This window comes from Phocoena sinus, chromosome 12, assembly GCF_008692025.1.
Source record: "Phocoena sinus isolate mPhoSin1 chromosome 12, mPhoSin1.pri, whole genome shotgun sequence".
NCBI lineage: Eukaryota > Metazoa > Chordata > Mammalia > Artiodactyla > Phocoenidae > Phocoena > Phocoena sinus.
The window spans coordinates 89,138,548-89,151,358 of record NC_045774.1 but is presented as its reverse complement, the minus strand read 5'-3'; the positions used below and the strand labels follow the sequence as shown (position 1 = coordinate 89,151,358).

At 34.1% G+C, this 12,811-nt stretch overlaps 1 protein-coding gene across 1 annotated transcript in view; it reads right to left on the bottom strand.

Moving 5' to 3' along the window:
• The window catches only part of EYS (eyes shut homolog), a 1,696,347-nt gene that overhangs the window by 717,127 nt on the left and 966,409 nt on the right, over positions 1–12,811 (bottom strand). The window contains 2 exon segments of the mRNA XM_032651890.1: positions 2,752–2,843; positions 7,064–7,254. Coding sequence (XP_032507781.1) covers positions 2,752–2,843; positions 7,064–7,254 — 283 coding nt within the window.

Here is a 12,811-nt window from a genome sequence, read left to right as displayed (position 1 = left end):
CCTGCCAGTATCTTTTAAAAAAATTTTATTGATGTATAGTTCATTCACAACGTTGTGTTAATTTCTGCTCTACAGCAAAGTTATACACAAACACACATATATGTACATATATATATATATATACATTCTTTTTTAAAATATTTTTTTTATTATGTTTTATCACAGGATACTGAATACGGTTCCCTGTGTTATACAGTAGGACCTTGTTGTTTATCCATCCTATATATAATAGTTTGCATGTGCTAATCCCAAACGCCCAATCCATCCCTCCCCCGAACCCCTCCCCCTTGGCAGCCACAGGTCTATTCTCTATGTCTGTGAGTCTGTTTCTGTTTTGTAGATAGGTTCATTTGTGTCATATTTTAGATTCTGCATTTACATGATATATGGTATTTGTCTTTCTCTTTATGATTTACTTCACTTAGTATGATAATCTCTAGTTGCAGCCATGTTGCTGCAAGTCCTGCCGATATCTTGATCTCAGAATTCCAGCCTCCAGAGCTGTGAGAAAGTAAATTTATGTAATTTAAGTCCCCCAGTCTGTGATGCTTAGTTAGTTCTGTATCTGTAAAGCATCCGGCATATGGTGGGTGTTTAATGTTTACTAATTAATATTGTTCTTGCTGCTTGAAGGCTTTTTTGCAGGGCACATCATTTGCATTTATTTATTTATTTATTTATCTGCGTTACGCGGGCCTCTCACTGTTGTGACCTCTCCCGTTGCGGAGCACAGGCTCCGGACACGCAGGCTCAGTGGCCATGGCTCACGGGCCCAGTCGCTCCATGGCATGTGGGATCTTCCCGGACCGGGGCACAAACCCGCGTCCCCTGCATCGGCAGGCAGACTCAACCACTGCGCCACCAGGGAAGCCCAGGTCACATCATTTATAATTCTTATCTTTATCTTATCTTGAACATGCAGCAGTTCTTTCAGGGTAGAAGAAGAGAAGAGATCAAATTACACTATGTTTCTACAACGTGGGTCATTGTACCCATGACTTAAAACATATTCAGACGTTTTTGAGTAGCCTTGGAATTGTGCCCTTTTCAAGCTGGTTTTTTTTTCTGTATTTAACCTCTATATCTCCTAGTTCTACATCTGGGAAATGATAGTAAAACTATAATAAAATGTTAATTCATAAACAACAAGGTCCTACTGCATAGCACAGGGAACTATATTCAATATATAATAATAAACTACATAATGGAAAATAATATGAAAAAGAATCTATATATATGTATAAAAGAATCACTGTGCTGTATACCTGAAACATTGTAAATCAACTATACTTCAATAAAAAATGAAAGAAACTATAATAAAAGTTAATAATTAAATTGTTCTTAGAGATGAATAAATTTGTGTATGTAATAGAATTATGACTTGACACATAATTGGTGTTTAATAAACTGTAACTATGATTACCGTGTTCTCAATTTATTTTTTAACCCTTTTTCAACACTCCCCAAGTTAGAACAGCATCATCTGGTGCACTCTCTGTCTCTCCCACCATTTCTCACCTGCCTTTGTTTCCTTTGAAGGGTCCAAATATGTCTTTTGTTATACAATTCTCACTGCTACCCCAATGTTCATAGACCACCATCTGTCCAGATGGTGTACACTCTGCTTGGGAAACTATCACCTTGGCTAGGATGGCATTTTCCAAAGAGCATTGTCCTCAGCATTGATTATTCAAGAGGTTAAAATGCTGAAGAAAAACATTAAAGTGTCCTGTGCCCATGTCTTGAGTTAAGCAAAGAAAGCGACACTTTATTAAATTAGGATCTCAGGAGTCTTAAAATGCACATGTACATTTTGAGTGTCAGGGAAGGTATATGTGATGTAACCTTTCCACAATGTAGTTGATAATAAATTGTTTTTTCATTAATTTTCCCTAAGAGTCTGGATTCTAGACAATAGGATTTGGGTAGTTCTGGCTGAAAGAGGGTAGACTTCCTTAAAACTTCTCCTTTTACTTCTTTCCCAGTCTCTGTTTTCTTGCCTCTTTGCTTTCTTCTTTTTTTGGCTTTAAACAGTTAATTATTTTTACCAAATAATAACCTATTGCCATAACCAAATAACTTACTTTAGTCTACATACTGGATAAGGATGATGGTGTGTGTTTCAAAATATCACTTATTTAGAAAAAATGGTGGAGGGAGGCAAAACACATAATATATACTAGGTATTAAAAATTAGACCTTACTAAAAATAAAAAAAATGCAAATTAGGGGGAAATGTCAATTTCACTTAATAGATTGGCAAAATTATATCTGATGTTGGTGAGGATTTGAGGGTAAAGTCAACTTCAAATGCAGCTTTTAGGAATATAATAATATATATTCATTACTCTATATCAATTGTGGTATAATGAATCATTTTACTTTTCTTCTTTATGTTTTTTTGAATGTTCCACATTTTCTATAATGAATATATTTGACTTTGTTTATCAAAAGAAATACCAGTTTGTTTTCACAACTCCTCTAAGTGGAAAACATTGTGAGGATTTCAGGGCTTCTTTTTATAAATCTGCTTATGTAAATTCCTTGATAATATAGTTCCTATAACATGCTTTCCCCAGTACTGTTTTAGGACATATAGAAAAGACAGAATGGTTTGATGAACATTAATTTACATACAAGAATATGTGAATATTAATCAGGAGAGCCTCCACTTTAAAGTGCAAGAACAATACCCAGAGAAGTAGTCTTTGCTGCATATGAGATGAAGTGGAAATAAAAAGTGTATCTTACCTGATAAGCAGTGTATACTTTCGTCCATCATCCACGTTAATAGTAGTGTTAATGCTTTTCAATTTTGCTTCACCAGCACAGAAGAAGTGGTACTACGGGAAAAAAAATTTTTTCCTCAAACAATTTTTCAGTGTGAAATTAACATCTTATTTTTGTATTGAACATTACAATTTACCAGTAATATTTTATTGTGCTGGAGAGATAAGAAGTCTGAAAATTAAAGTGACAGCTCAAGGTGTGCAACTAATAAGTGCTAGAATAAAAACACATAAATGCATACATATTATATATATACACATAAACCATACACATGTACACATACATACACGCACGCACACACAACACACACATTCTGGTTTCTCTTGTATTCTGGGGAGCCTGGTTGAGAAAGGCAGCTTCTTCAGCTAGCTGGGAGTGAGTGTTAATAGGCAATTTTCCTTAGATACTAGTAACTGAGCAATGCAAACACTAGTGTATACCATCTAGACAGTGATGTTAACGTCACACAAGGGAAACAAAGATTATGAAAGTTAATCATTCATCCTAAACTTCCAGAGGATTGAAGGGGGACTATGGCCATTTGTGGGATTATTGCTAATTGGACCAACTGAGTTATGGTTTAAAAGGAGCAATCACTTCTATAGTAGATATGCTTGGCCAGACACCCCTGGGAATTCCATGAATGGGCTGCAGTGCCTACATCTTCTCAACAGCATGTTCCTGAAAGTATATCAGTTATATTGTGGCCATTCTTTCACAGAAAGGGCCTTTATAGTCTTTAGCATATCTATTAGAGATCTGTAAGTCACATATAAGTTAAAGAAACACAGTTGCATAGTGTTTCATAACTCCTATGCATCTAGCTACATTAAATTGATATGTCTATATCTTCCCACATGTAATCCAAAGGTAAACATAATGCTATATATCTTAACTTTTTATATTTGGTCATCTCAAAAAGGTTCCTTTCCTTTATAAAATTATCTACTGAGGGTTCACTTTAAGAACTATGTTAAACAGCACTGAGATTTTCAAAAACAAATATATCTACATGTACTTTACCAGAAAATCAGTTGCATGACCTTTGGCTGTACATTCTTCTCAAGCCATGTGTAACTAAGTAAAAGGCAACATTTGTCTATTGCATTTTTATGCTGTGTCTAGTATGCAATCAAGGTGACCAGATTTAATATTTAATATTTTTGGCAGCATGGATAATAATTTAGCTATTTCTTATGTACATCACTAGGAGATCTATGTTGTTAGTTAAAATAGTTATTTAGGTTTAAATGATAATTTACTGGCCAACAATGTGTGTGTATTGGGGGTGGTAATCTCCTTGTTTTGTTCAAATATATCAGAAAATTATTTTTCAGGTACAGCTAAGACTTATTAATTCCTATCTTCAGGGATGTAAAAGTTAAACATTTAAAAATATTTAATGGATGATTTTATTAATTGTATTGAATTTTTTCTTTTATTATAAATAGCTCCTTTATGATATATATAAAACAATAGTTACTGTGATTGTTACTCTGTACCATGGATTTTTAAAGTAATTTATAGGTTTCACCTAATTGCTTTCTTACAAAACAAAAAACAAGAAAAATCTGTGAAGTAGGTACTACCCTTTTATTACCTTCTTTATTCAGAGGTGGAAACTGAGGGGGAGTGATCTGCTCCAGTCAGGGAGGCACAGTGATTCATGAAACAGCTAATAAGTGAAGGGACTGACATTTGAGTCCCAACATGGATGTATCTGCTTACCTCCTTGTTATTAGAAGAGCCAATGAAATAGTTTTAAACATTAATTTTGATATATTTATCTTTGAAACTTAAATTTCCTAAAAAAATTGACTAATAATTCTGCATTTCTAGAATTTGAATAGGTCTTAAATTATGATCACTGGAAGAGTTCAACCATAATATGTCTTTTGTGAAAATTGTAATGTAAATACATTCCCCATGTGATTATACTTTTAAAATGAATGAGGAAATTGCAGCATAGTCTCGAAAAATCATAGCAGATTAAGGAAAATCTTAAAATCATAAGATAGGATACACACTGAAATTTCCTTTAAATCATTGTAATGATGGGTGTGGAAAGAACATGGATTTTGGACTGACACAACGGAGTAACAATTCCTGATCTACCATCTTTGAAAGAGTTCAAAGAGCATTGTGTAATACCGAACATGCTGAGAACCTCCACTGGCCTGCGAGGTCTTTGAGAAAAAGAAAATAGAAATACTGAGAGAAAAACCTACTCCTCATGTTGGATTAATATGTCTCAGGCTTTCTTCTGTGAGTTTATATGCCTTTACTTACTCACCCATTGTATTACACTAACTTCACAATATTTATCCACTTACTAATTTAAACCTCACACCTACATTTACTACCCTCTTTCATGAGTGAGTAAACTCCAGCGCAGACAGCTTAAACTTTGCAAGACCTCAAACCCCTAATGGCCAAGCTGGTGTTCCAACTCTAACATTCTTGCTCTAGAGTGCATGAGCTTAATATATTTTCTTAAGTTGGAGCCCAACACGTAATTGCAATCCAATAAATTATAGTAATTATTACAGAGTATCAATATATGTTTTCTTTGTCATAAAACCTAAAAGAAAGAAATTCTACACCTCTCTTCACCCATTACAGTTTTATAATTCCTAAATGTCTTAGTTCAACTAATTTGAATTTATTTTTATCCACTTGAAAGTGAAAGAAATCTCTGTTCTCCATTATTTCATACATATTTTCACCGATAATTCTACAAGTCTCTGGTGTGGTTTCACCATGTCTCTGGAGACATCCACCTGTGGTGAGAGGGGCTGGCTGAGTTGTGAGCTGAGTTAGGAGTAGAAAAATGTGCTGGACGTGACCAGGGCTCAATATTATGTGTGCTTATAGTTCCTTATATTTGGTCTCTTCATGTTTTCTGCATATTATAAGACTAACGAAATTTCTGGTCTTAGTCGAGGAAAATGCTGTAGAGCAGTGATCAGCAAACCTTATCTTAAAGGGTCAGACTGACATTTGATGGCTCATCATAGTATTCTATTCATTACATAATTCTATTTTCTTGTCCCATTTTCACCTGTTATTATTATCTGTAATCAATTCGAAGCAATTTGAGAACAAAGTGTGTTTTATTTACCATTGAATCCTCACAAACTGGCACTGTCACTGGGGATGGATAAATGTTCAATGAATGAGTGAAAAAATGGATGAATGAATAAAGATAATGCTACCACTACTAAGCTGCTACATCGGGTTGACATTTGTTTATATCATTTTACTAAATTATGTATATGTGTTACATTATTAGGAAAGATGAGTATTTAAAGAAAATCAAACTTGTACAACTTGGCTTATTTAAATTAGAAGGTGTACCTCACACTTCTATGGAAATTCATATCATATTTAAATAACATCTAAAAGAAATGATAGGCAAAAATACTGTTGTCATGTTTCATATACAAGACTGTGTTGAGTTAATTACCTTATTGCAGTGATGACTTCCTTAATCTGAGTATTTAGAACAGGAATATGATGTGATTGATAAGGTAGAATGGTCTTGGAAAAGAGCATGCATTTTCAATTCATCATTGGCTTCAAAATTTAGCTGTGTAATTTTGAACTTTTAAAGGAAGATTGTTATGAAGACTGGCAAGTTTTAAGTGAGCAGTCTCAAATTTTTGATATCTGAATCTCTTTGCACTCTGAAAATTACTGAGGACCCCAAAGAGTTTTGTGTAATGGGTTATATCTATCAATATGTATAATACTAAAATTAAAACAGACTTTTAAAACACAAAAACATATAAGTATACATTACACTAGTGATCAGAGGGATGACATCGCATCATGAAGCTTCTGGAAAACTATGTACACTTATGAAAATGAGTACGAAAAAGACCAAATAACATCTTAGTGTTATTATAAAGAGAGTGTTCCCCTTAAAGATCCTTTGAAAGAAACCTGGGGTTTCCCAGGGTTCCCAGGTCACGTCTGCCATTAAAGTTATAAAAAATTGCAGCAATTATAATTGAGAAATTGGGAAATATAATTGTGGAAGAAAAGTTGAAAATATAGAGAAAAGAAGGAGAATGAAAGCTATTTAAAGCATATACTATTTTGATATATAAATAGTGTACACCAAACAGGAAGAAATTACGAAAAACAGGACACACAGCCTGGTGATGAGTATAAAAGACATAATTAAGGTTAAATTTTATATTGATAATAACCACCAAAGTGGTGAATCATAACAACTTCATAAAATTTATATTAAATAAATTTGACTTACCTTTAAAGTACCATTTTCAGTAAATAATTGAATAAAAAGTCCATCTCCTGAATCTAAGTCTTGTTTGATGTAGAGCAGGAGTCCATAGGCGTTGGAGGTCTGAAATTCTAGGGAGATGTTATTTTGTGGATTTAAAAACACATTCCGAAATTCTAGATAGGAATCTCCGTAATAACAAACACAACTGATATCTGTGGGGTCAGAAAGAAAATACAATTTATGTTGGAAGTAAATGTTCAATGGTCGGATATCACATTATAACGTTAGCATAATGTTTTCTGAAATGGCTCTGACCTGACTCTTTTCTACCTATGACGAGCTTGGGCACCTATTTCTTGACATTGTCACAGTGGTTTGACATAATTTATATGTACTGGGGGCATCATGATCAAATTTCATTGGAGGGTGGGGATGTCTAGATCTTCAAGTACTCTTACCTAGATTTTATGTTACAGGTCACCAGAAATAGGAACATTTTCTAAAGGCATCCTTATTCACTGTATATATAAGATGTTGGTACAAAATTTTGATTTGTGTCATTGTTAATTGATTCGTGGTGTTTGAGGGCTGACAAAGGGTATTGGCAAATAAAGGAATTGCCACCTTTTTGTAGCAATGCTATATTATCTCAGCGTCTTAAAAAACATCTTTCTCTTTGTTTTACTTTGCTTGCTGAATGATTATGTTTTTAATTAGCCTTAGTCTTTCAAGTAAAATACAGAGTCATTTTGAGAAAAATACTTCGACAATTTAATTTCTTAAATTTATAAATATATGATTAATGAAACCTAGTTATCTTATTTCTCTAAGTTAATTATACATTATTAAAATTACTTTTCTTTGATAAATACTTGATTGATCCTTGCTGATTGATGATATTCCTGTAACCATGAATTTGAATCTCTCTCCTTTCTGTCCTCCTTCTGTGACACACATACACATATACAAACTCTCATTTAAAACTTCCAAATTGTTTATTCTTTCACGATTAATATTGATAGAAGAGATTATTCATGAAACAATGTGAGATTTAGTTTACTGCCCATCATAGGATAACACTCTTCATAAAATCTGTATTTTAAAACTTAAACACGGTTTACATTTTTTGCAGAGTATTTTTCTCATTTTAAGATTTCAATAAAGCTTTAGAAATACTCATTGTGTAAATTTTCAAACTTGTAAAAAGCTCTAAGGAAATAATCAGCTAAACCTCAAAGAAAAATATTTCCCTTTAAGTAGAAATAAGAAGGTTCAAAATACTGACAGAAAACATTTGTGCTTTGTAGACATAAAAACATATATATATATTTTTAATCAAGGAATTCATTAGAAAGTTGCTTAAAGATTGAAAATATTAACAATGCTTTCAATTTTGGCTTTTGAATTGTTTTAGTTGTTATGTTATATAGACAAGTATTTTTTCCTTGTAGAATTTTAATGATGATGTTGAAGGCAAAACATTAAATAATTTGAAAAATTTCATCCATTTATTTGAATGAATTGTGAATGGAGACAAATATCTGTTATATTTAAAGTTCAAAATGTAAAAAAGCATAATACATTTTAGAAAAAGACTAACATTACAACATGGATGTACTCAACATTGGTGAAATAAAGAAAACACTATATATCTTTAAAATGGTTCAGAAAGAAATATATTTTCCAACAGTAGCTAACTCAAAACTTATTTTAATTTCATTATTTTAAGATACGTATTCTTTTGGACTAACTTTTTAAAATTAAGTGGCTTTTGCCATCATGTGATTAGTGCTCTGTAATAAAAGCCCACACATGCACTCGGTTGTAAGCTACATGAGGTCAAGAGCCATATAGTTTGGTTCAGCATTCTACCCCAAGTGCTTCGTTTTCTTAAACATGTAAAAAACACTATCTCTTATGAAAATATAATTAGTTTTGTTTAAATGTGGTTGGAAAATTACACTCTTTTAAGTTTGAATTTAAAAAAATCAGGAAATATTTTGCAAAGAGTATTCAACCATATTTGTAGTGTTTCCTATTCAAATGCATGAATACAGATTTTATTTTACATCTCCCTTAGTGAAAATCTTAATCTATTAAAAAGAGTGGTGGTGGGAATTACAGAATGGTTTTGTGAAGAAAAGATATGTATAGAGACTATATTCAGTAATGATGGGCTATAATTCCACACATCTTTCATTATATAGAACTAAATTACAAGTTCCTGAATTTTGGTTTTCATTTTTTTCAAATAGAAGAATTGTTATCTGAATTGTATGCCCTCATTTTATAATTATACCTCTGAATGAGGTTATATGCTTTTGGTGTACCTAACCAGAAAGCCCAGATCAATGTAGCTTCAGCAACAAAGAAATTTAATGGCTTATGTAAAAGGAAGCTCAAGGATAGGACAGGCTTCCAGATGGATGCTTATGTATGTAGAGGCTCAGCTGCGTCCTCATAAAATAGCTGGATTTCTTCTGTCTCTGTTCTTCTACTCACATGGCAAGCTTTAATCTAAGGCTTGCTTTTCTCCTGATTCTAATATGGTGGCCAGTGGTAGCTTAAGTGACATACCTCTTTATTTGTGCCCCCAGTCATTCAGCTTTCAAAAGAGGAAGGAAGAACTTTCCCAAGTGTAGAATGAACCTCTCCTAGCAGTTGACTGGCTAGAACTGGGTCACACATGGAGCCCTCCACTGGAGATGAGGATTGGGCCAGTTCCCACTGAGACATCGGGGTAGGGTTCACCACAGATGAAGTTGGTATCCCAGTGTGGGGCCTTTAGGGACTTTCCACCCCCTCACTTTTTCCCGTAAACCAACCTCTTGCGCCACTCCTTTTCCCTATCGAAACCAATTCTTCTCCCTATCGTGCGCCACTCCTTCTCCCTATCGAAACCAATTCTTCTCCCTATCGAAACCAATTCTTGGAGTTTTTCAGTTGATGGGGACTTTCTAGCCAGCGGGTAATTTTCCAGTTGCCCGTAACAGGTAACGGCCAGAAGGTGGGGCAAAAGTTCCTAAGCCAATGAATTCAAAAGTCACCACATTTACCCAATCATTGTGAGAATATACCCGCCCTATGAGTAAATAAACCTATAAAAAATATGTGATTCCGCTTTTAGGGGTTCCCCATCGGCCTCCTGCGTGAGGTTCAGGGAACCCCGGTGCATCGGCTCCTAATAAACCTCTTGCGTGTTGCAGCGGCTCTCGACTCTTGGCGGTTCTTGGGCGAGTTGGAATCCCTCGTAGACCGTTTGGGTCTAACACCAGTACTTCCCAGATTCATACTTTGTTTCCTGGTTATTAGCAGATCAAAGACTTGAAGTGCAAATCACATGTTCAAGCCAGAGACCTTAACTTTCATCTCCAACTTCCTGCCTCTGCTTCTCCTTCTGAGACATAGTTCTTACCTTCATTTCTAACCGTGCATATTGAGTATACAAATGAGTCTAGTCACTAAAAAATTTATGTGAAATTTGGTTGATACTGGGTGGACAGTTGAAATTTTTGACACAAAACTATTTGAATTTCCAGTGCACAGTAACCCATAGCCAGCTCCAATGCATTTAGATAAAGAAAACTTCAAAGCGGTTTCAGTGAAAAATCAGAAGCCAGTAACCCTGCCTTCCCCCATAGCACAAAAAAGTGTTTTAAATAGATTAGAAGAATAATAGGATACATATATTTTAGAAGAAATGGCAAATATAGCTTCTGAGGCATAAATACATATTTAAATTAGAACAAACAAAATACAACTAATGTGTATAATATTCTTCTTTGATAAATTATAAACAATTACTCCAACAGCACATTTTCCTTTAATAAAATAAATACATAGAAAAAGTAAGTAATTCTTAGCTGAGTCTTTTTCTTTTGGTTTTATGGTATAGCATATCACATTTCAAAGAATGGAGTCTTTTTTGCGGTTAGTGTACTATATGTAAGGTTAAGCATGTAAGTTGGAAATTTATGAGAGAATAACTGAATACCAGTCTCTCCTACAATATTAATAGTTTGATAATGACTCTATAAAGACTGGACACTTTAAAAAGGATTATATTATTTAACCCTATTTCTAGTAGATTATTGTCAACATCAGTGTAATCCATGAATAATCACTCAAACTCAAAGAAACATTCATAGCAAACTATGTATTTCTCTCTGGAGTATGAATCACTAACTAAATGTTAAGAAATAATTTGCAACTGAAAATGCAAAATGATCCTTTATTATTTCATGTGTCTTGGAGGTAATATCTAGGAAAAAAATAGTGGACATTTGTGATATGTGGGTATGTGTGTGCAAATTTTTCTGTTAAATGAAGTTTCAGTTTGAGAAAAGATTATATGTATCACATAAATATAATTCATAAAGGAAGGTGTACTTAGTTTGTTAAGAAGCCTGTGTTCAGTCTTGATTCTACCAGTGAGCAGATCACAACCACATTATCAGCTGCAGAAATACCATGTGACTTGGTTTTGTTAATTTCCATTTTTTCTAGAAAGAGGAGCTTGGATTTTACCAATACGAAATACTCTCCATGTTTAATACTATATAGTTCCACATTCTCTAAATTGTGTTTAATTCACCTTAAAATCCAAATTTATGTAGTCCATTTAAATTCATCTCAATTAGCTTAATATCTCCAAATAAAGCAGGAGAAAGTAAGCAAATTAACCTTCACCCACTGTTTACTATTGTACCAAGTTTGTTAAACACTCTACTCATGCTTTCAAAAATGCTGATTTTTTTTCCTGTCAATTTAAATATTTATGCCATTTGAAAATGCTTTTGTGGGAAGTAAGTATATTTTAAAATAAATTATGAAATATTTGTTCTTGTCATAGATTTTCACAGATTGATTAGTCATGAGTCAATGACATAATTTATAGAGCAAGTATAATTGTATAATGCAAAAAAAAATAAGGTATCAAAACAAGTACTACAGAAATGCAAAGCCAGAAAGTGTAGTTTGTTTGGCAGAGACTCCTCCATGTAGCCAAAGGAAATATATAATAAATAGGAGTTACAGAGGCAGATTTAAGAAATTATGTGATTGCAAGACAAACTGAGAGACAACCAGTCAAACAGTTGAACACATTTTTCTCTGAAAGCAGTGAGCAGTCATTGTGAAAGGAAGCACAACACCTATGATCCCAATATTTTCCTTTCACTGGCAAATGGAAATAGATTATCAGAGAAAATTCCTTTAATAGTCACCCACAGGATAGGAAGTAACACACAAATCAAATCATGCCACTTTCCTGTGTAAAAACATTTCGGCCAGTTGTCTATGGTAGGATTGTTTAGTATTGACTCTGTATAGACTATTTACAGCCCTTTCTTTCTCCTTTGTCTTTTTTTTTTTTGCGGTGCATGGGTCTTTCACTGTTGTGGCCTCTCCCATTGTGGAGCACAGGCTCCAGACGCGCAGGCTCAGCGGCCATGGGTCACGGGGCCAGCCACTCCATAGCATGTGGGATCTTCCCGGACCGGGGCACGAACCCACGTCCCCTGCATCGGCAGGCAGACTCTCAACCACTGCGCCACCAGGGAAGCCCGATACTTTGTCTTTTAAGGTGGAATGCCAATTATCCTAGGATAACTTACAGAGCAGGCACCCTTCCCATACTCATCTACATTCCCAGTTCTGTCATGCATCCCCTTCCTCTATGTAGGTCTATTTACGGGATCATTATTCTATTCCGTTGATCAGACTGTAAACCCCAAGCCAATCAAAGATTGACTTAATTAGTATAGCTTT